General features: G+C 45.4%; 1 protein-coding gene across 1 annotated transcript in view; it reads left to right on the top strand.

Annotated features, from left to right (window-relative positions):
* Positions 1-17,282: 17,282 nt before the first annotated feature.
* The window catches only part of LOC109881537 (neurobeachin), a gene marked incomplete at its 3' end in the record, with an annotated part of 84,438 nt that continues 78,230 nt past the window's right edge, over positions 17,283-23,490 (top strand). Inside the window, 1 exon segment of the mRNA XM_020473656.2 lies at positions 17,283-17,880. Within this exon segment, the coding sequence (XP_020329245.2) occupies positions 17,614-17,880 (267 nt within the window).

Raw genomic sequence — 23,490 nt, forward strand, 5'->3', positions numbered from 1 at the left:
CTCAGATTACACAGAACCACAACGAATTCGAAAACAAACTCCCATATCTACTGGGTGAAATTCCACAGTGTGCCATCACAGCAGCAAGATTTGTGACTTGTTGCCACAAGAAAAGGGCAACCAGTGAAGAACAAACACCATGTAAATACAACCCATATTTATGCTTATTAATTTCCCTTTTGAGAGAGAGAGAGAGAGAGAGAGAGAGAGAGAGACAGAGAGAGAGAGAGAGAGAGAGAGAGAGAGAGAGACAGAGAGACAGAGAGAGAGAGAGAGAGAGAGGGAGAGAGAGAGAGACACAGAGAGAGAGAGAGAGAGAGAGAGAGAGAGAGAGAGAGAGAGAGAGAGAGAGAGAGAGAGAGAGAGAGAGACTGGGAGAGAGAGAGAGAGAGAGAGAGAGAGAGAGAGAGAGAGAGAGAGAGCAATATTGTTATTCCCGCTGTGATTGGTTAATCCAGCCTGACCATAGACAGAGATAAAGTAATTAGTGAATAAATAATCACACTGATAAATTAATGATGACTTACTGTGTTTGTGTGTGTGGGTTGGTGGGTGGTGCTAACTGATAGCTGTCAGTGTATATGTGTGGCAGGCTATTATCGTGTCTGCCCTTGGTGATGAATAGGGTCTGGTTTACCAAGCTACCACACACACAAACACGCACAGCAAATTATGAGTAACCATGAGACCTAAAGCCTAATGCCTTTAGCTCAGCGGGCTACAACAGTCTTGTGAGTGTGAGTTCAGGCTCACACACATACACACACACACACACACACACACACACACACACACACACACACACACACACACACACACACACACTCACACACACACACATTCACACACACACACACACACACATTCACACATTCACACACATACACACACACACACACACAACCAAGTTAGAGATTAATAAGACCAATTAGGTTCAACATTGTCCCCAGTGCATAACAGATTTGAAGATGAATTACTAATGAGCTGTGTGAGTGTGTGTCAGTGGAGGCTGGTGGGAGGAGCAGTAGGAGGACAGGCTCGTTGTAATGGCTGGTGTGCGACTTTGAGGCATCCCAGGTACCATGCTATGTGACAGGGAAAAGGTCTTAGATATGACTGCAGCAGAGAGAAAGGGGGAAAGGTCTTAGACATGACTGCAGCAGAGAGAAAAGGGAAAAGGTCTTAGACATGACTGCAGCAGAGAGAAAAGGGAAAAGGTCTTAGACATGACTGCAGCAGAGAGAAAAGGGAAAACGTCTTAGACATGACTGCAGCAGAGAGAAAAGGGAAAAGGTCTTAGACATGACTGCAGCAGAGAGAAGGGGGAAAAGGTCTTAGACATGACTGCAGCAGAGAGAAGGGGGAAAAGGTCTTAGACATGACTGCAGCAGAGAGAAGGGGGAAAAGGTCTTAGACATGACTGCAGCAGAGAGAAAGGGGAAAAGGTCTTAGACATGACTGCAGCAGAGAGAAGGGGGAAAAGAGATGGATAGAGGGAGGGAGATAGAAAAAGAGAATGAGTAGAGTGAAAGAAAGTGAGAGATGAGAAAGAGGGGTGAAATGTTATATTGGATGCAGTTTCTGCCCCTCTAAACTATTAACCCCCTCTAAACTATTAACCCCCTCTAGACTATTAACCCCCTCTAGACTATTAATCCCCTCTAGACTATTAACCCCCTCTAAACTATTAACCCCCTCTAAACTATTAACCCCCTCTATACTATTAAACCCCCTCTAAACTATTACCTCCTCTAAACTATTAACCCCCTCTAGACTATTAAACCCCCTCTAGACTATTAACCCCCTCTCTCTAAACTATTAAGCTCCTCTCTCTAAACTATTAACCCCCTCTAGACTATTAAACCCCTCTAAACTATTAACCTCCTCTAAACTATTAACCCCCTCTAAACTATTAACCTCCTCTAAATTATTAACCCCCTCTAAACTATTAACCCCCTCTAAACTATTAACCCCCTCCAAACTATGAACCTCCTCTAAACGATTAACCCCCTCTAAACTATTAACCTCCTCTAAATTATTAACCCCCTCTAGACTATTAACCTCCTCTAAACTATTAACCCCCTCTCTCTAAACTATTAACCCCCTCTAAACTATTAACCCCCTCTAAACTATTAACCTCCTCTCTCGAAACTATTAACCTCCTCTAAACTATTAACCCCCTCTAAACTATTAACCCCCTCTAAACTATTAAACTCCTCTAAACTATTAACCTCCCCTCTCTAAACGATTAACCCCCTCTAAACTATTAACCTCCTCTCTCTAAACTATTAACCCCCTCTCTCTCTAAACTATTAACCTCCTCTCTCTAAACAATAAACCTCCTCTCTCTAAACAATAAACCTCCTCTCTCTAGACTCTCAACTTTCTCTATTGAGCTCTCTATCCTGTAGCATTCAATGAAAATTACACCCTCCCTACAATCTGACATGGGTGAGGTTTGATAATGGGTGAGGTTTGATAATGGGCGAGGTTTGATAATGCTCTGGGGTCTCTTGTTTTGCCTCTGAAACCGGGATCCTTGAAGTACACATGGCATCATGAAATCTGAGGATTATCAGATCAGGATTATCATGTTTTGGAGTCCAATCTTCAACCCTCTGTCAAAAAATGTTGTCACTATTGAATGTTGTTGGTCTTCCAGCATGACAATGACCCCAAACACACATCAAAAAGCTGTTATGTGGTCCCCAGCTGTTATGTGGCCCCAGCTGTTATGTGGCCCCCAGCTGTCATGTGGCCCCCAGCTGTTATGTGGCCCCCAGCTGTTATGTGGCCCCAGCTGTTATGTGGCCCCAGCTGTTATGTGGCCCCCAGCTGTAATGTGGCCCCCAGCTGTTATGTGGCCCCAGCTGTCATGTGGCCCCCAGCTGTTATGTGGCCCCCAGCTGTTATGTGGCCCCCAGCTGTTATGTGGCCCCCAGCTGTTATGTGGCCCCCAGCTGTTATGTGGCCCCAGCTGTTATGTGGCCCCAGCTGTTATGTGGCCCCAGCTGTTATGTGGCCCCCAGCTGTTATGTGGCCCCCAGCTGCATTTTGACATTGAAGTGAAAATGTTCATTTCAGTTTCAATTTTCTTGTTGTTGTTTATAAATCAAACAAATACACCAAACGTTTTTTCAGTAGGAAAAAGTATTCTCAGACCTACACTCCAACAATCCCCAACCTAAACCCTACACTCCAACCATCCCCAACCTAAACCCTACACTCCAACCATCCCCAACCTAAACCCTACACTCCAACCATCCCCAACCTAAACCCTACACTCCAACCATCCCCAACCTAAACCCTACACTCCAACCATCCCCAACCTAAACCCTACACTCCAACCATCCCCAACCTAAACCCTACACTCCAACCATCCCCAACCTAAACCCTACACTCCAACCATCCCCAACCTAAACCCTACACTCCACCATCCCCAACCTAAACCCTACACTCCAACCATCCCCAACCTAAACCCTACACTCCAACCATCCCCAACCTAAACCCTACACTCCAACCATCCCCAACCTAAACCCTACACTCCAACCATCCCCAACCTAAACCCTACACTCCAACAATCCCCAACCTAAACCCTACACTCCAACCATCCCCAACCTAAACCCTACACTCCAACCATCCCCAACCTAAACCCTACACTCCAACCATCCCCAACCTAAACCCTACACTCCAACCATCCCCAACCTAAACCCTACACTCCAACCATCCCCAACCTAAACCCTACACTCCAACCATCCCCAACCTAAACCCTACACTCCAACCATCCCCAACCTAAACCCTACACTCCAACCATCCCCAACCTAAACCCTACACTCCAACCATCCCCAACCTAAACCCTACACTCCAACCATCCCCAACCTGAACCCTACACTCCAACCATCCCCAACCTAAACCCTACACTCCAACCATCCCCAACCTAAACCCTACACTCCAACCATCCCCAACCTAAACCCTACACTCCAACCATCCCCAACCTAAACCCTACACTCCAACCATCCCCAACCTAAACCCTACACTCCAACCATCCCCAACCTAAACCCTACACTCCAACCATCCCCAACCTAAACCCTACACTCCAACCATCCCCAACCTAAACCCTACACTCCAACCATCCCCAACCTAAACCCTACACTCCAACCATCCCCAACCTAAACCCTACACTCCAACCATCCCCAACCTGAACCCTACACTCCAACCATCCCCAACCTAAACACTACACTCCAACCATCCCCAACCTAAACCCTACACTCCAACCATCCCCAACCTAAACCCTACACTCCAACCATCCCCAACCTAAACCCTACACTCCAACCATCCCCAACCTAAACCCTACACTCCAACCATCCCCAACCTAAACACTACACTCCAACCATCCCCAACCTAAACACTACACTCCAACCATCCCCAACCTAAACCCTACACTCCAACCATCCCCAACCTAAACCCTACACTCCAACCATCCCCAACCTAAACCCTACACTCCAACCATCCCCAACCTAAACCCTACACTCCAACCATCCCCAACCTAAACTCTACACTCCAACCATCCCCAACCTAAACCCTACACTCCAACCATCCCCAACCTAAACCCTACACTCCAACCATCCCCAACCTAAACCCTACACTCCAACCATCCCCAACCTAAACCCTACAACCCCTCTACATCACACCGTAACCCATCCCAATGTAGCTCCATCTGCTGCCTGCCAACTACCATTACCCTCCAGACCCTGTACCTCCCATTACCCTCCAGACCCTCTAACTCCCATTACCCTCCAGACACTCCAGACCCTGTAACTCCCATTACCCTCCAGACACTCTAACTCCCATTATCCTCCAGACCCTCCAGACCCTGTAACTACCATTACCCTCCAGACCCTGTAACTCCCATTACCCTCCAGACCCTCTAACTCCCATTACCCTCCAGACCCTGTAACTACCATTACCCTCCAGACCCTGTATCTCACATTACCCTCCAGACCCTCTAACTCCCATTACCCTCCAGACCCTCTAACTCCCATTACCCTCCAGACCCTGTAACTCCCATTACCCTCCAAACCCTCCAGACCCTGTAACTCCAATTACCCTCCAGACCCTCCAGATCCTGTAACTCCCATTACCCTCCAGACCCTGCAGACCCTCCTGACCCTGTAACTACCATTACCCTCCAGACCCTGTAACTCCCATTACCCTCCAGACCCTGTAACTCCCATTACCCTCCAGACACTCCAGACCCTGTAACTCCCATTACCCTCCAGACCCTCCAAACCCTCCAAACCCTGTAACTCCCATTACCCTCCAGACACTCCAGATCCTGTAACTCCCATTACCCTCCAGACCCTGTAACTCCCATTACCCTCCAGACACTCCAGACCCTGTAACTCCCATTACTCTCCAGACCCTCCAGACCCTGTAACTCCCAATACCCTCCAGATGCTGTAACTCCCATTACCCTCCAGACCCTGTAAATCCCATTATCCTCCAGATCCTGTAACTCCCATTACCCTCCAGATCCTGTAACTCCCATTACACTCCAGATCCTGTAACTTCCATTACACTCTAGATCCTGTAACTCCCATTACACTCCAGATCCTGTAACTCCCATTACACTCCAAATCCTGTAACTCCCATTACACTCCTGATCCTGTAACTCCCATTACACTCTAGATCCTGTAACTGCCATTACCCTCCAGACTCTCCAGACCCTGTTACTCCCATTACCCTCCAGACCCTGTTACTCCCATTACCCTCCAGACCCTGTAACTCCCATTACCCTCCAGACACTCCAGATCCTGTAACTCCCATTACCCTCCAGACCCTCCAGATCCTGTAACTCCCATTACCATCCAAACCCTGTACCTCCCATTACCCCCCAGACCCTGTAACTACCATTACCATCCAGACCCTGTAACTCCCATTACCCTCCAGACCCTGTAACTCCCATTAGCCTCCAGACCCTCCAGATCCTGTAACTCACATTACCCTCCAGACCCTCCAGATCCTGTAACTCCCATTACCATCCAGACCCCGTAACTCCCATTAGCCTCCAGACCCTCTAACTCCCATTACCCTCCAGACCCTGTAACTCCCATTACCCTCCAGACCCTGTAACTCCCATTACCCTCCAGACCCTCCAAACACTGTAACTCCCATTACCCTCCAGACCCTGTAACTTCCATTACCCTCCAGACCCTGTAACTCCCATTACCCTCCAGACCATGTAACTCCCATTTCCCTCCAGATCCTGTAACTCCCATTACCATCCAGACCCTGTATCTCCCATTACCCTCCAGACCCTCTAACTCCCATTACCCTCCAGACCCTCTAACTCCCATTACCATCCAGACCCTGTAACTCCCATTACCCCCCAGACCCTGTAACTCCCATTACCCTCCAAACCCTCCAAACCCTGTAACTCCCATTACCATCCAGACCCTGTAACTCCCATTACCCCCCAGACCCTGTAACTCCCATTACCCTCCAAACCCTGTAACTCCCATTACCCTCCAGACCCTGTAACTGCCATTACCCTCCTGACCCTCCAGATCCTGTAACTCCCATTACCCTCCAGACCCTGTAACTACCATTACCCTCCAGACCCTCTAACTCCCATTACCCTCCAGACCCTCTAACTCCCATTACCATCCAGACCCTGTAACTCCCATTACCCCCCAGACCCTGTAACTCCCATTACCCTCCAAACCCTGTAACTCCCATTACCATCCAGACCCTGTAACTCCCATTACCCCCAGACCCTGTAACTCCCATTACCCCCCAGACCCTGTAACTCCCATTACCCTCCAAACCCTGTAACTCCCATTACCCTCCAGACCCTGTAACTGCCATTACCCTCCTGACCCTCCAGATCCTGTAACTCTCATTACCCTCCAGACCCTGTAACTACCATTACCCTCCAGACCCTCTAACTCCCATTACCCCCAGACCCTGTAACTCCCATTACCCTCCAGACCATCTAACTCCCATTACCCTCCAAACCCTTTAACTCCCATTACCATCCAGACCCTGTAACTCCCATTACCCCCAGACCCTGTAACTCCCATTACCCCCCAGACCCTGTAACTCCCATTACCCTCCAAACCCTGTAACTCCCATTACCCTCCAGACCCTGTAACTGCCATTACCCTCCTGACCCTCCAGATTCTGTAACTCCCATTACCCTCCAGACCCTGTAACTACCATTACCCTCCAGACCCTCTAACTCCCATTACCCCCAGACCCTGTAACTCCCATTACCATCCAGACCCTCTAACTCCCATTACCCCGAGACCCTGTAACTCCCATTACCTTCCAGACCCTCTAACTCCCATTACCCCCAGACCCTGTAACTCCCATTACCCTCCAGACCCTCTAACTCCCATTACCCCCAGACCCTGTAACTCCCATTACTCTACAGACCCTCCAAACCCTGTAACTCCCATTACCCTCCAAACCCTGTAACTCCCATTACCCCCAGACCCTGTAACTACCATTACCATCCAGACCCTCCAAACCCTGTAACTCCCATTACCCTCCAAACCCTGTAACTCCCATTACCCTCCAAACCCTGTAACTCCCATTACCATCCAGACCCTGTAACTCCCATTACCCTCCAAACCCTGTAACTCCCATTACCCTCCAAACCCTGTAACTCCCATTGCCCTCCAGACCCTCCAGACCCTGTAACTCCCATTACCCTCCAAACCCTGTAACTCCCATTACCCTCCAAACCCTGTAACTCCCATTACCATCCAAACCCTGTAACTCCCATTACTCTCCAGACCCTCCAAACCCTGTAACTCCCATTACCCTCCAAACCCTGTAACTCCCATTACCATCCAAACCCTGTAACTCCCATTACCCTCCAGATCCTGTAACTCCCATTACCCTCCAGATCCTGTAACTCCCATTACCCTCCAGATCCTGTAACTACCATTCACTTTCCACTCCAGAGATTATTATCTAGCCTCCATACCAAGTGGCACCCTATTCCCTATCTAGTGCACTACTTTTGCCCAGGTCCCATGGTGCACTATATAGGGTTTAGGGTTCCATTTGGAATGCATATTCCTAGTCAAGGTCTTTCCAATACCTCTGTACAATAATACACCCACTAACACTCACTCAGTCACATCAGCTGGCTAAATGACCATCTGTCCGTGTACTGAGTCTATACACTGGGTAAGAGAGAGAGGGTGATGGAGGGAAGGAAAAGACAGACAGACAGACAGACAGACAGACAGACAGACAGACAGACAGACAGACAGACAGACAGACAGACAGACAGACAGACAGACAGACAGACAGACAGACAGACAGACAGACAGACAGACAGACAGACAGAAAGAGATTTCAGGAGGGAGGGAGGGAGGAAGGGAGAGAGACAGACAGACAGACAGAAAGAGAGAAGAGAGAGAGAGAGATTTCAGGAGGGAGGGAGGGAGGGAGGAAGGGAGAGAGACAGACAGACAGACAGAAAGAGAGAAGAGAGAGAGAGAGATTTCAGGAGGGAGGGAGGGAGGGAGGAAGGGAGAGATAGAGACAGACAGACAGAAAGAGAAAGAGAGAAGAGAGAGAGAGAGATTTCAGGAGGGAGGGAGGGAGGAAGGGAGAGAGAGAACAATGCATGTGTTTTTGCCAGTCAGTCCTAGCAGATCCAGCTAAGACCTTTGTGTTGCTGCTGAAGGAGTCTTTGTAGGATCATGACAAAGCTGCAGAAAGGTGCCTTTGTGTGTTAACAAAGGAGGTGTGTGTAGGAAGGGGGGGGGTCATCTAAGGCATCCCACTGGGCGCACACTGGTTGGATCAATGTTGTTTGAAATTACATTGAACCAATGTGGAATAGACATTGAATTGACTTCTGTGTCTAGTGAAAATGTGTTTGCTGGGTGTGTCTGTGCATGTATTTTATATGTCTGCCTCTCCCTCTCTCACTCTCTCTCTCTCTCTCTCTCTGTCTCTCTCTGTCTCTCTCTCTCTCTATGTCTCTCTCTCTCTCTCTCTCTCTGTCTCTCTCTGTCTCTCTCTCTATGTCTCTCTCTCTCTCTCTCTCTCTCTCTGTCTCTCTCTGTCTCTCTCTCTCTGTCTCTCTCTCTCTCTCTCTCTATGTCTCTCTCTCTGTCTCTCTCTCTCTCTCTCTGTCTATCTCTCTCTCTCTCTCTCTCTCTCTCTCTCTCTCTCTCTCTCTCTCTCTCCATCCCCTTCATGATGGCTGTGTTTTCTCACAGACACATGTAGACATGAACACATGGAGGGAGAGAGAGAGGAAGAGGGAGAGGAAGAGGGAGAAAGAGAGAGAGAGAAAGAGAGAGAGGGGGGGGGGTGTGAATGCATGTTCTATGATGGACAGAGCCAGTCGAAGGAGAGTGCTATTAGAGAAGCAACTGAAAACGAGGGGTACTTAGCTAAAAGGCTCCACACACACACACACACACACACACACACACACACACACACACACACACAGACATACACTCGTGTACACACAGATCCAGAGTTCAAAAAACATGTGGGCTGCTGGCAGCATTAGGGCCTGTGAGACTGGATGTGATGGAGGGATGTATGGTTCAAAGAGGAGGGGATGGAAGGATGAAGGACGAAGGGAGAGGACAGGATGAGAGGACAGGATGAGGGGAGAGTACAGGATGAGAGGAGATGAGGGGAGAGGACAGGATGAGGGGAGAAGACAGGATGAGAGGAGATGAGGAGAGAGGACAGGATGAGGGGAGAGTACAGGATGAGAGAAGATGAGGGGAGAGGACAGGATGAGAGAAGATGAGGGGAGAGGACAAGATGAGATGAGATGAGGGGGAGACGACAGGATGAGAGAAGATGAGGGGGAGACGACAGGATGAGAGACGATGGGGAGAGGAAGAGAAGATGGGGAGAGGAGGAGAAGATGAAAGGAGAGGAGGAGAAGATGAGTGTGTGTAGTGTGTGTGTGTGTGTGTGTGTGTGTGTGTGTGTGTGTGTGTGTGTGTGTGTGTGTGTGTGTGTGTGTGTGTGTGTGTGTGTGTGTGTGTGTGTGTGTGTGTGTGTGAGTTCAGTTCATTCGGAAAAGTATTCAGACCCCTTCCTTTTTTCCACATTTTGTTACGTTACAAACTTATTCTAAAATGTATGAAATTATTTTCCCCCCACATAAATCTACACACAATACCCCATGACAGAGTGAAAACAGATTTTTTTTTAAATGTTTGCACATTTTTTCAAAACAAAAAACTGAAATATTTGACTTACATAAGTATTCAGACCCTTTGCTATGAGACTCGAAATTGAGCTCAGGTGCATCCTGTTTCCATTGATCCTCCTTGAGATGTTTCTACATCTTGATTAGAGTCCACCTTTTGGTAAATTACATTGATTGGACATGATTTGGAAAGGCACACAACTGTTTATATAAGGTCTCACAGTTGACCGGGCATGTCAGAGCAAAAACCAAGCCAAGAGGTCGAAGGAATTGTCCATACAGCTCTGAGACAGAATTGTGTCGAGGCACAGATCTGGGGAAGGGTACCAAAACATTTCTGCAGCATCAAAGGTTCCAAAGAACACAGTGGTCTCCATTATTCTTAAATGGAAGAAGTTTGGAACCACCAAGAGCTGGCTTCCCGGCCAAACTGAGCTATCGGGGGAGAAGGGCCTTGGTCAAGGAGGTGACCAAGAACCCGATGGTCACTCTGACAGAGCTCCAGAGTTCCTCTGTGGAGATGGGAGAATCTTTCAGAAGGAGATTATCTCTGCAGCACTCCAGCAATCAGGCCTTTATGGTAGAGTGGCCAGACAGAAGCCACTCCTCAGTAAGAGGCACATGACAGCCTAAAAGGCACCTAAAGACTCTCAGATCATGAGAAACAAGATTCTCTGGTCTGATGAAACCAAGATTGAACTTTTTGGCCTGAATGCCATACGTCACTTCTGGAGGAAATCTTGCGGACAGGGGGGACAGGATGAGAGGACAGGATGAGGGGAGAGTACAGGATGAGAGGAGATGAGGGGAGAGGACAGGATGAGGGGAGAAGACAGGATGAGAGGAGATGAGGAGAGAGGACAGGATGAGGGGAGAGTACAGGATGAGAGAAGATGAGGGGAGAGGACAGGATGAGAGAAGATGAGGGGAGAGGACAAGATGAGATGAGATGAGGGGGAGACGACAGGATGAGAGAAGATGAGGGGGAGACGACAGGATGAGAGACGATGGGGAGAGGAAGAGAAGATGGGGAGAGGAGGAGAAGATGAAAGGAGAGGAGGAGAAGATGAGTGTGTGTAGTGTGTGTGTGTGTGTGTGTGTGTGTGTGTGTGTGTGTGTGTGTGTGTGTGTGTGTGTGTGTGTGTGTGTGTGTGTGTGTGTGTGTGTGTGTGTGTGTGTGTGTGTGTGTGTGTGTGTGTGTGAGTTCAGTTCATTCGGAAAAGTATTCAGACCCCTTCCTTTTTTCCACATTTTGTTACGTTACAAACTTATTCTAAAATGTATGAAATTATTTTCCCCCCACATAAATCTACACACAATACCCCATGACAGAGTGAAAACAGATTTTTTTTTAAATGTTTGCACATTTTTTCAAAACAAAAAACTGAAATATTTGACTTACATAAGTATTCAGACCCTTTGCTATGAGACTCGAAATTGAGCTCAGGTGCATCCTGTTTCCATTGATCCTCCTTGAGATGTTTCTACATCTTGATTAGAGTCCACCTTTTGGTAAATTACATTGATTGGACATGATTTGGAAAGGCACACAACTGTTTATATAAGGTCTCACAGTTGACCGGGCATGTCAGAGCAAAAACCAAGCCAAGAGGTCGAAGGAATTGTCCATACAGCTCTGAGACAGAATTGTGTCGAGGCACAGATCTGGGGAAGGGTACCAAAACATTTCTGCAGCATCAAAGGTTCCAAAGAACACAGTGGTCTCCATTATTCTTAAATGGAAGAAGTTTGGAACCACCAAGAGCTGGCTTCCCGGCCAAACTGAGCTATCGGGGGAGAAGGGCCTTGGTCAAGGAGGTGACCAAGAACCCGATGGTCACTCTGACAGAGCTCCAGAGTTCCTCTGTGGAGATGGGAGAATCTTTCAGAAGGAGATTATCTCTGCAGCACTCCAGCAATCAGGCCTTTATGGTAGAGTGGCCAGACAGAAGCCACTCCTCAGTAAGAGGCACATGACAGCCTAAAAGGCACCTAAAGACTCTCAGATCATGAGAAACAAGATTCTCTGGTCTGATGAAACCAAGATTGAACTTTTTGGCCTGAATGCCATACGTCACTTCTGGAGGAAATCTTGCGGACAGGGGGGACAGGATGAGAGGACAGGATGAGGGGAGAGTACAGGATGAGAGGAGATGAGGGGAGAGGACAGGATGAGGGGAGAAGACAGGATGAGAGGAGATGAGGAGAGAGGACAGGATGAGGGGAGAGTACAGGATGAGAGAAGATGAGGGGAGAGGACAGGATGAGAGAAGATGAGGGGAGAGGACAAGATGAGATGAGATGAGGGGGAGACGACAGGATGAGAGAAGATGAGGGGGAGACGACAGGATGAGAGACGATGGGGAGAGGAAGAGAAGATGGGGAGAGGAGGAGAAGATGAAAGGAGAGGAGGAGAAGATGAGTGTGTGTAGTGTGTGTGTGTGTGTGTGTGTGTGTGTGTGTGTGTGTGTGTGTGTGTGTGTGTGTGTGTGTGTGTGTGTGTGTGTGTGTGTGTGTGTGTGTGTGTGTGTGTGTGTGTGTGAGTTCAGTTCATTCGGAAAAGTATTCAGACCCCTTCCTTTTTTCCACATTTTGTTACGTTACAAACTTATTCTAAAATGTATGAAATTATTTTCCCCCCACATAAATCTACACACAATACCCCATGACAGAGTGAAAACAGATTTTTTTTTAAATGTTTGCACATTTTTTCAAAACAAAAAACTGAAATATTTGACTTACATAAGTATTCAGACCCTTTGCTATGAGACTCGAAATTGAGCTCAGGTGCATCCTGTTTCCATTGATCCTCCTTGAGATGTTTCTACATCTTGATTAGAGTCCACCTTTTGGTAAATTACATTGATTGGACATGATTTGGAAAGGCACACAACTGTTTATATAAGGTCTCACAGTTGACCGGGCATGTCAGAGCAAAAACCAAGCCAAGAGGTCGAAGGAATTGTCCATACAGCTCTGAGACAGAATTGTGTCGAGGCACAGATCTGGGGAAGGGTACCAAAACATTTCTGCAGCATCAAAGGTTCCAAAGAACACAGTGGTCTCCATTATTCTTAAATGGAAGAAGTTTGGAACCACCAAGAGCTGGCTTCCCGGCCAAACTGAGCTATCGGGGGAGAAGGGCCTTGGTCAAGGAGGTGACCAAGAACCCGATGGTCACTCTGACAGAGCTCCAGAGTTCCTCTGTGGAGATGGGAGAATCTTTCAGAAGGAGATTATCTCTGCAGCACTCCAGCAATCAGGCCTTTATGGTAGAGTGGCCAGACAGAAGCCACTCCTCAGTAAGAGGCACATGACAGCCTAAAAGGCACCTAAAGACTCTCAGATCATGAGAAACAAGATTCTCTGGTCTGATGAAACCAAGATTGAACTTTTTGGCCTGAATGCCATACGTCACTTCTGGAGGAAATCTTGCACCATCCCTACGATGAAGCATGGTGGTGGCAGCATCATGCTGTGGGGAAGTTTTTCAGTGACAAGGACTGGGAGACTAGTTAGAATCAAGGGAAAGATGAATGGAGCAAAGTACAGAGAGATCGTTGATGAAAAGCTGCTCCAGAGCGCTCAGGGCCACAGATTGGGGTGAAGGTTCACCTTCCAACAGGACAACGACCCTAAGTACATAGCCAAGACAACGCAGGAGTGGCTTTGTGACAAATCTCTGAATGTCCTTGAGTGGCACAGATAAAGCCCGGACTTGAACCCGATCGAACATCTCTAGATAGACCTGAAAATAACTGTGCAGCGACGCTCCCCATCCAACCTGACAGAGCTTGAGAGGATCTGCAGAGCAGAATGGGAGAAACTCCCCAAATACAGGTGTGCCAAGCTTGTAGTGTCATACCCAAGAAGACTCGAGGCTGTAATCGCTGCCAAAGGTGCTTCAACAAAGTACTGAGTAAAGGGTCTGAATACTTATGGAAATGGAAATGTGATATTTCAAGTTGTTTATTTGTTTAAAAATTTGCAAAAATGTCTAAAAAAACTGTTTTTGCTTTGTCATTATGGGGTATTGTGATGTCATTATGAGGTATTGTGATGTCATTACGGGGTATTGTGATGTCATTACGGGATATTGTGACGTCATTATGGGGTATTGTGATGTCATTACGGGGTTTTGTGTGTAGATTGATGAGGGAAAAATATAATAATAATAATAATATAATTCATTCAATTTCGGAATAAGGCTGTAACGTAACAAGATTGGGAAAAAGTCAAGGGGTCTGAATACTTTCTGAATGCCCTGTATTCTATGTTGTTCTCTAGAATGCATCAAAATAACTCTGATGATTCCAGCACTTTGGATGGTGTCCATATTGATCCTGCTTTGAGGCATCTGATGAAAAGCTGTCTTTTAAAAAGCGTATTGATAAGTTAAGAAGCTGAAAAGTAAAAAATGGGCTTTTTCATGAAACAAGCCTTTCGCTAAATATACTGAACAAAAATATAAACGCAACATGTAAAGTGTTGGTCCCGTGTTTCATGAGCTGAGTTAAAAGATCCCAGAAATGTTCCAGACGCACAAAAATATTATTTCTCAAAAATTTTGTTCACACATTTGTTTACATCCCTGTTAGTGAACCTTTCTCCTTTAACAAGATAATCCACCCACCTGTCAGGTGTGGCATAAAAAAAAGAAGCTGATTAAACAGTGTGATCATTACACAGGTGCATCTTGTACTGGGGACAATAAATGGCCAGTCTAAAATGGGCAGTTTTGTCACACAACACAATGCAACTTATGTCTCATGTTTTGGGGGAGTGTGCAATTGGCATGCTGACTGCAAGAATTTCCACCAGAGCTGTTGGCAGAAAATGTAATATCAATTTCTCTACTATAATCAGCCTCCGACATTGAATTTGGCAGTATGTCCAACCGGCCTCACAACCGCAGACCATGTGTGACCACACCAGTCCAGGACCTCCGCATCCGGCTTCTTCACCTGGTGGATTGTCTGAGAACAGCCACTGAGGACAGCTCATGAAACTGTGGGTTTTGCACAACTGAAGAATTTCTGCACAAACGGTCAGAAACTGTCTCAGGGAAGCTCATCTTCATGCTCGTCTGATTCTGATTCCAGTTCAGCATCGTATCTTCAGTCACCATCGCCTTCGATGGCCATTGGCATGTTGGGAGAAGTGTGCTCTTCACGGATTCATCTTGGTTTCAACTGTACCGGGCAGATGGTAGACAGCTTGTATGGCGTTGTGTGGGAGAGCAGTTTGCTGATGTCAACATTGTGAACAGAGTGCCCCATGGTGGCGGTGGGGTTATGGTGTAGGCAGGCATAAGCTATGGACAGTGAACACAATTGCTTTTTATTGATGGCAATTTGAATGCACAGAGATACCGTGACGAGATCCTGAGGCTCATTGTCGTGCCATTCCTCCTCCACCATCACTTCATGTTTCAGCATGATGATGCACGGCCCCATGTCGCAAGGATCTGTACATAATTCCTGGAAGCTGAAAATGTCCCAATTCTTCCATGGCCTGCATTACTCACCAGACATGTCACCCATTGAGCATGTTTAGGATGCTCTGGATCGACGGTGACAGCAGTGTGTTCCAGTTCCCGCCAATATCCCAAAACTTCTCACAGCCATTGAAGAGGAGTGGGACAACTTCCCACAGCAGGCCACAATCAACAACCTGATCAACTCTATGTGAAGGAGATGTGACATGCTGCATGAGGCAAATGGTGGTCACACCAGATACTGACTGGTTTTATGATCCATGCCCCTATATATATTTTTTAAAGGTATCTGTGACCAATAGAGACATATCTGTATTCCCAGTCATGTGAAATCCATAGATTAGGACCTAATGAATTTATTTCAATTGACTGATTTCCTTATATGAACTGTAACTCAGTAAAATGGTAGAAATTGTTGCGTGTTGCGTTTCTATTTTTGTTCAGTATAGTAGAAAGCAGATTATCCAGTCGACGTTCCTATCGGTCCTAGACTATGGCGACGTCATCCACGCTATATGAACGTAGCTGCCACCTCATTACAGCCGTTACGTGCAGTTGATCATAGCGCACTGCTCAGGTGACGGTTTTAGTACTAATCACTGTATTCTCTACCAGGAAGACGGCCCTCTTTGATGTTGATACATTGTTTTTATTTATAAAGCCCTTTTTTACAAAAAGTCCCACTCGTATCTAACATCATTACTAAACCTTATACTTATGAGTGACCACACCCGGTCTCAGGGATGGTTAACTCTGGATATTACTCTGGTCTCTACGGAGTTAAAATAAATCAGCGTTTAGTTTTCCGATACACCTTATTTGTGGAACAATATGTTCTTAAATGTGATGTTTTGGAGCCTCTAGGTTAATTCAGAAAGCAGATTGAAGAATGTGTTCGTTTTTTTTATGACCATTTCTTTCTTTCTGCTTGAATTAGTTTTATATATTTTGAAATGTGTATTTTCTATCAATTCTGTAATTCAGGGCGCATCTGTAAAATACACCTTTTCCCGGATGAAAATAACAAATCTAATTTGCTGTTAACATAGACAGTCACGCTCCTGTCATAATGGACCGTGGTGGATCTTAAAGGAGCCTTTCCCTTCTGTTTCACAGTTATTTCAAGTTCTATTTGGCCTGCAGTCAATATTTCCCCGTGTGATTAGGACTGTCATAACATCGTCAAGAAAGAAAGCTCTCAAACATGTTTAGTTATTCATGACAGCTTTTGTTTATTTAGCCAACATTTTTTGTCCAAGGAGGAAACTGTCGTGAGACATAATAATCGAATTTACTATAAATCTATTGTAAAATAGACCTATTAGTAAATCATATCAGCTTTAGTTAGTTAGGCCTACCCATCCTGTCCTACATATGCCTACATTTGACATGTTATTACACATGTAATGAGGCATTATAACGGTGCTTGAGACATTTGTCACGAAGGCGTTATAACGAGCTGTGCAACCTAAAAGGTTGCTGATGTAGGCTATGTAGGTACGCTCCAGCGACTCTTGCTGATCTGCCAGTGCGCAGGCGTGTCCAGCGCGCAGTGCCGCAGACAGGGGGCGTCAACATGGCGTACTGACGACGACTGCAGCCTGCCAGAGAGAGACGAGAGGCGATACGAAGAAGAGGGTACCATTCTGCCGAGCGTCAAGATAACTTGTCTTTTATTTATGCATTCTTTCGCATCATCGGGAGAATAGGGTGCGATTCGAAGAACAGGAGAGGAAAACTGACCCTTTCTTTTTGATATTCCTTAATATCCCCCCTTTCCCCCAGCCTCTCCGTAGTGTATTTGATGCAGCAGAAGGACTGACTGTTGAGAGCAGGTGTGTGAGTGTGTGTGAGAGAGAGACCCCAGCGGCCGCTCCTCTCTCCGTCCTCTCCAGTGTCCAAAGAGGAAATGTCGAGCGAGAAGCCGGGATCTGCAACTCCACTTTCGGATCCAGACCGAGACCGAGCCGCTCATCCCCCGGGCCCCGGCCAGCCCCAGGTCGTTACGGGCGCTGGCTCTGCTCCCATCGGGGACAGGATGGTCTCTGGATCCGGCTCCATGGTGCTCCCGGCCGTGCCGATCAGGAATATCCAAATGAAATTCGCGGTACTGGTCGGCCTCATTCAGGTTGGCGAGGTTAGCAACCGGGACATCGTCGAAACGGTTCTCAACCTGGTAAGTAGAGAAACCGCAATTTTAGTCTAGGGTAGCATCACCGCTATTAACCTAGTCCTATAGCCTAGCTTTGTCAGAGAGCTAGAATCACTGCACTGTGTTGCGCTGCTGTAGCCTAGTCCTATAACCTACTGCTGTTATGTGTAGCAGCAGCAGAAGCTCCTGTTTTATTTACGACGCCCGCTTTTAGGTTTTCCCCCCATCCATCCATGTTGTGGTGGCTAAGGCTTGCAGGATGATGTCATATGTTTGCTCAGTGGAAGGATTAAGGTTTTTTTTCTGTCATGCAGTGGAGATAATAAGGGTTATGGGGAACTAGATGATTATAAAAGCTGTAGAGAGAGAGAGACAGAGAGAGAGAGAGAGAGACTGAGGGTAAAAATATGATTTGTAAAGTATTGAAGCTATACCAAGGGATGTAATGACCCTCGCTACGGATCGGAGGGTAACAGTTATTCGGCCATTATTGACTACATGGTCAGTCACTCACTCTCTGTTAAGGCCAGGCTATTCATTTATAGCTATGGCGACACTCGGAAATATGTGGCCGGAATACCTTCGCTCAGTGGTCGAGAATGGTGCGTGTGTGACTTGTGTGTGTGTGTGTGTGTGTGTCCATATCCCGTTTTAGACCACAAATAAAAACATGTAGCCATTCACTTGACCCCAACGTGATACAACATTGATACATCAGTAGCTAGTAAATTTGTTAGGCTGCAACACACACACACACACACACACACACACTCTCTCTCTCTCTCGCTCTCTCTCTCTCTCTCTTTATCACCCTCACACGCGCACACGCCAAATCGTTACATTGTTTCTGCACCTTGCACGGCACTCGCTGTATTGGAACAATGCTTCATATTCCTCGCCAACAGTGGAAGAAAAGCGTTAATTGTATATTGGTTTTGGGCCAGAACTCTGTGCAGCCTGCAGCGTCTGCGTTGTTTACCACCGGATGGAACAAAGGCATTGTGCTATGCATTGTTGTCGCCATATGTAGCCTACAGCTAACCTCTTACAGCTAACCTCCTACAGCTATCCCCCTACAGCTAGCCTCCTACAGCTAGCCTCCTACAGCTAACCTATTACAGCTAGCCTCCTACAGCTATCCCCCTACAGCTAACCTCCTACAGCTAACCCCCTACAGCTAGCCTCCTACAGCTAGCTTCCTACAGCTAGCCCCCTACAGCTAACCTCCTACAGCTAGCCTCCTACAGCTAACCTCCTACAGCTAACCTCCTACAGCTAGCCTCCTACAGCTAGCCCCCTACAGCTAACCTCCTACAGCTAGCCTCCTACAGCTAGCCTCCTACAGCTAACCTCCTACAGCTAACCTCCTACAGCTATCCCCCTACAGCTAACCTCCTACAGCTAACCCCCTACAGCTAGCCCCCTACAGCTAGCCTCCTACAGCTAGCCCCCTACAGCTAACCTCCTACAGCTAGCCTCCTACAGCTAACCTCCTACAGCTAGCCTCCTACAGCTATCCCCCTACAGCTAACCTCCTACAGCTAACCCCCTACAGCTAGCCCCCTACAGCTAGCCTCCTACAGCTAACCCCCTACAGCTAGCCTCCTACAGCTAGCCTCCTACAGCTAACCTCCTACAGCTAACCTCCTACAGCTAGCCTCCTACAGCTAACCCCCTACAGCTAGCCTCCTACAGCTAGCCTCCTACAGCTAACCCCCTACAGCTAGCCTCCTACAGCTAGCCTATGAGTGTCTCAGAAACAATTAGCCTATGCATAAGCTATACTTTGTTTAGAATAAGAGATTTTGTGCCTATTTTTTTAATTGTGTGTAAATATATATATATATGCCAATCCAATAGGCTAGGTTCTCCTGTTTCTTGTAGTTTAGCTATGTGCTAAACTATAGAAGATGCCTGCCTTTAGCCCAGTACCCTATCGTTATGTCTGAATATCACGTAGCGATGCTTTGGTCTGGTCTAGTGAGTATAGGAGGAGGGATTTAAACCTGGCTGCAGATGCACAAATGGGGACTTTTGTTATGAAACAGACCCACTTTTAATGCACATCACAGATGCACTAATACGCTATAGCCTAGGGATATGGTGTGTGTGTGTGTGTCAAGAGACTAAGGAGCTTAGGCTACAGTTACACACTGTGATTTGTTTTGAAAGGGGCCTAGGTCTATATATCTCAACAGCGTGGTTTAATACAGATGAGGTTAAATGCTAAATTCCTATGATAAGGCGAATAGGCTAAATGCTTATGATAAGTTAAATCATTAGCGTATTTCTATTCACTAATTGTGGGGCAGTATGGGTGAATAGCCTAAGCCCATTTCTACCCCTATTGTGATGTTGTGATATTTGTGTAGCAAGGTCCAAGTCTTGTAGTTATTATTGACTTGAGGAGGACTGATGCTTCGCTGGCTCCCTACTCGTCTCCCTCCTCTTCCCCCTCTCATCCCCTCCTTCTCCTCCCTGTTTTCTGTCAGATATAGGAGATTAAGTTTTCATCCTCAACCTCAAGCCGATGTGCTAATAGGCTATATCTATCGGATGCTGCTGCGTCCTGCACAATTAATTTGACCATTTACCATAGCCTGTAACGGAATAAGGGGATGATAAGGAGATGATAAGGACATGATAAGGAGATGGTAAGGACATGATAAGGAGATGTAAGGACATGGTAAGGAGATGGTAAGGACATGGTAAGGACATGGTAAGGAGATGGTAAGGACATGGTAAGGAGATGATAAGGAGAGGGTAAGGAGATGGTAAGGACATGATAAGGAGAGGGTAAGGACATGGTAAGGACATGGTAAGGAGATGGTAAGGAGATGGTAAGGACATGATAAGGAGATGATAAGGAGAGGGTAAGGAGATGGTAAGTACATGGTAAGGAGATGGTAAGGACATGATAAGGAGATGGTAAGGAGAGGAGGAAAAAAGAGGAGGGAGAGAGATTGTCTGGCCTGCAGGCAGCATGCAAGTGGACAGCGTCATGCATTTAAAAGCAGGTATTGGAGGAGAGGAGCGGGGGATGAGAGAATGAGGGGTGGGGGAGGAGGATGCTGCAGTGTCAGGGAGACAGAGAGGCAGCCAGCCAGAGAGGCAGCCAGCCAGAGAGGCAGAGTGGCAGCCAGACAGCCAGAGGATAGATGATAGATAGATAGATGAGAGATGGATAGGTGATAGATGATAGATGATAGATAGATGATAGATAGATAGATGATAGGTGGTAGATGATAGGTGGTAGATGGATAGATGGATAGATGGATAGATGGATAGATGATAGATGGATAGATGATAGATGGATAGATGGATAGATGATAGATGGATAGATGATAGATGATAGATGATAGGTGATAGATGATAGATGATAGATACATAGACGATAGATGGATAGATGATAGATGATAGATGATAGATGGAAAGATGATAGATGGATAGATGATAGATGATAGATGATAGATGGAAAGATGATAGATGGATAGATGATAGATGATAGATGATAGATGGAAAGATGATAGATTGATAGATGATAGATGATAGATGATAGATAGATAGATGATAGATGGATAGATGATAGATAGATAGATGATAGATGGATAGATGATAGATGATAGATGGATAGATGATAGATAGATAGATAGATAGATAGATAGATAGATAGATAGATAGATAGATAGATAGATAGATAGATAGATAGATAGATAGATAGATAGATAGATAGATAGATGATAGGTGGTAGATGATAGGTGATAGATGGATAGATGGATAGATGATAGATGGATAGATGATAGATGATAGATGGATAGATGGATAGATGATAGATAGATAGATGATAGGTGGTAGATGATAGATGATAGATAGATAGACGATAGATGGATAGATGATAGATGATAGATGGATAGATGATAGATTGATAGATGATAGATGATAGATAGATAGATGATAGGTGGTAGATGATAGATGGATAGATGATAGATGATAGATGGATAGATGATAGATAGATAGATGATAGATGGATAGATGATAGATGATAGATGGATAGATGATAGATAGATAGATAGATGATAGATAGATAGATAGATAGATAGATAGATGGATAGATGATAGATGATAGGTGATAGATGGATAGATGATAGATAGATGATAGATAGATAGATAGATGATAGATGGATAGATGATAGATAGATAGATAGATAGATAGATAGATAGATAGATAGATAGATAGATAGATAGATGATAGATGATAGATGATAGATGATAGATAGATAGATAGATAGATAGATAGATAGATAGATAGATAGATAGATAGATAGATAGATAGATAGATGATAGATGGATAGATGATAGATGATAGATAGATAGATGATAGATGATAGATGATAGATTGATAGATGATAGATAGATAGATGATAGATAGATAGAAGATAAATAGATAGATGATAGATAGATAGATGATAGTTAGATAGATAGATGATAGATAGATAGATAGATAGATAGATAGATAGATAGATAGATAGATAGATAGATAGATAGATAGATAGATAGATAGATAGATAGATAGATAGATAGATAGATAGATAGATAGATAGATAGATAGATAGATGATAGATAGATAGATGATAGGCGGTAGATGATAGATGATAGATGATAGATGATAGATGGATAGATGGATAGATGGATAGATGATAGATAGATGATAGATGATATATAGATAGATGATAGATGATAGATGATAGATGGATAGATGGATAGATGGATAGATGATAGATAGATAGATGATAGATGGATAGATGATAGATAGATAGATAGATGATAGATGGATAGATGATAGATAGGTGATAGATGATAGATGATAGATGGATAGATGATAGATGATAGATGGATAGATGATAGATAGATGGATAGATGGATAGATGGATAGATGATAGATAGATAGATGATAGATAGATAGATAGATAGATAGATAGATAGATAGATAGATAGATAGATAGATAGATAGATAGATAGATAGATGGATAGATGGATAGATGGATAGATGATAGATAGATAGATGATAGATAGATAGATAGATAGATAGATGGATAGATGATAGATAGATAGATAGATAGATGATAGATAGATAGATGATAGATGGATAGATGATAGATGATAGATAGATAGATAGATAGATAGATAGATAGATAGATAGATAGATAGATAGATAGATAGATAGATAGATAGATAGATAGATAGATAGATAGATAGATGATAGATAGATAGATGATAGATAGATAGATGATAGATAGATAGATAGATGATAGATAGATAGATGATAGATAGATAGATGGATAGATGATAGATAGATAGGGAGAAAAGCAAAACTGGGTTTTAGATCAGTATTAAAGGGCAACATCAGAGAACGATAGAGAGAGAGAGAGAACACATATACACCAACCAGCTTATTGGGATGAACACTAGAGCACTAGAGACCAATCCTCCAGCCTCTCTCCATATCCCCATCGTCCATTGTCCTTGGCGGGCAGTAGTGTTTGAATCTGAAATACTATAGCCTTAATTGAAAGAGCTGGTGGTCTGAGAGCCAGGGTAGGGACAGTGGCAGTGGTCTGTTGGCCCAACACAGTC

This window comes from Oncorhynchus kisutch, linkage group LG29 (genome assembly GCF_002021735.2).
Source record: "Oncorhynchus kisutch isolate 150728-3 linkage group LG29, Okis_V2, whole genome shotgun sequence".
NCBI lineage: Eukaryota > Metazoa > Chordata > Actinopteri > Salmoniformes > Salmonidae > Oncorhynchus > Oncorhynchus kisutch.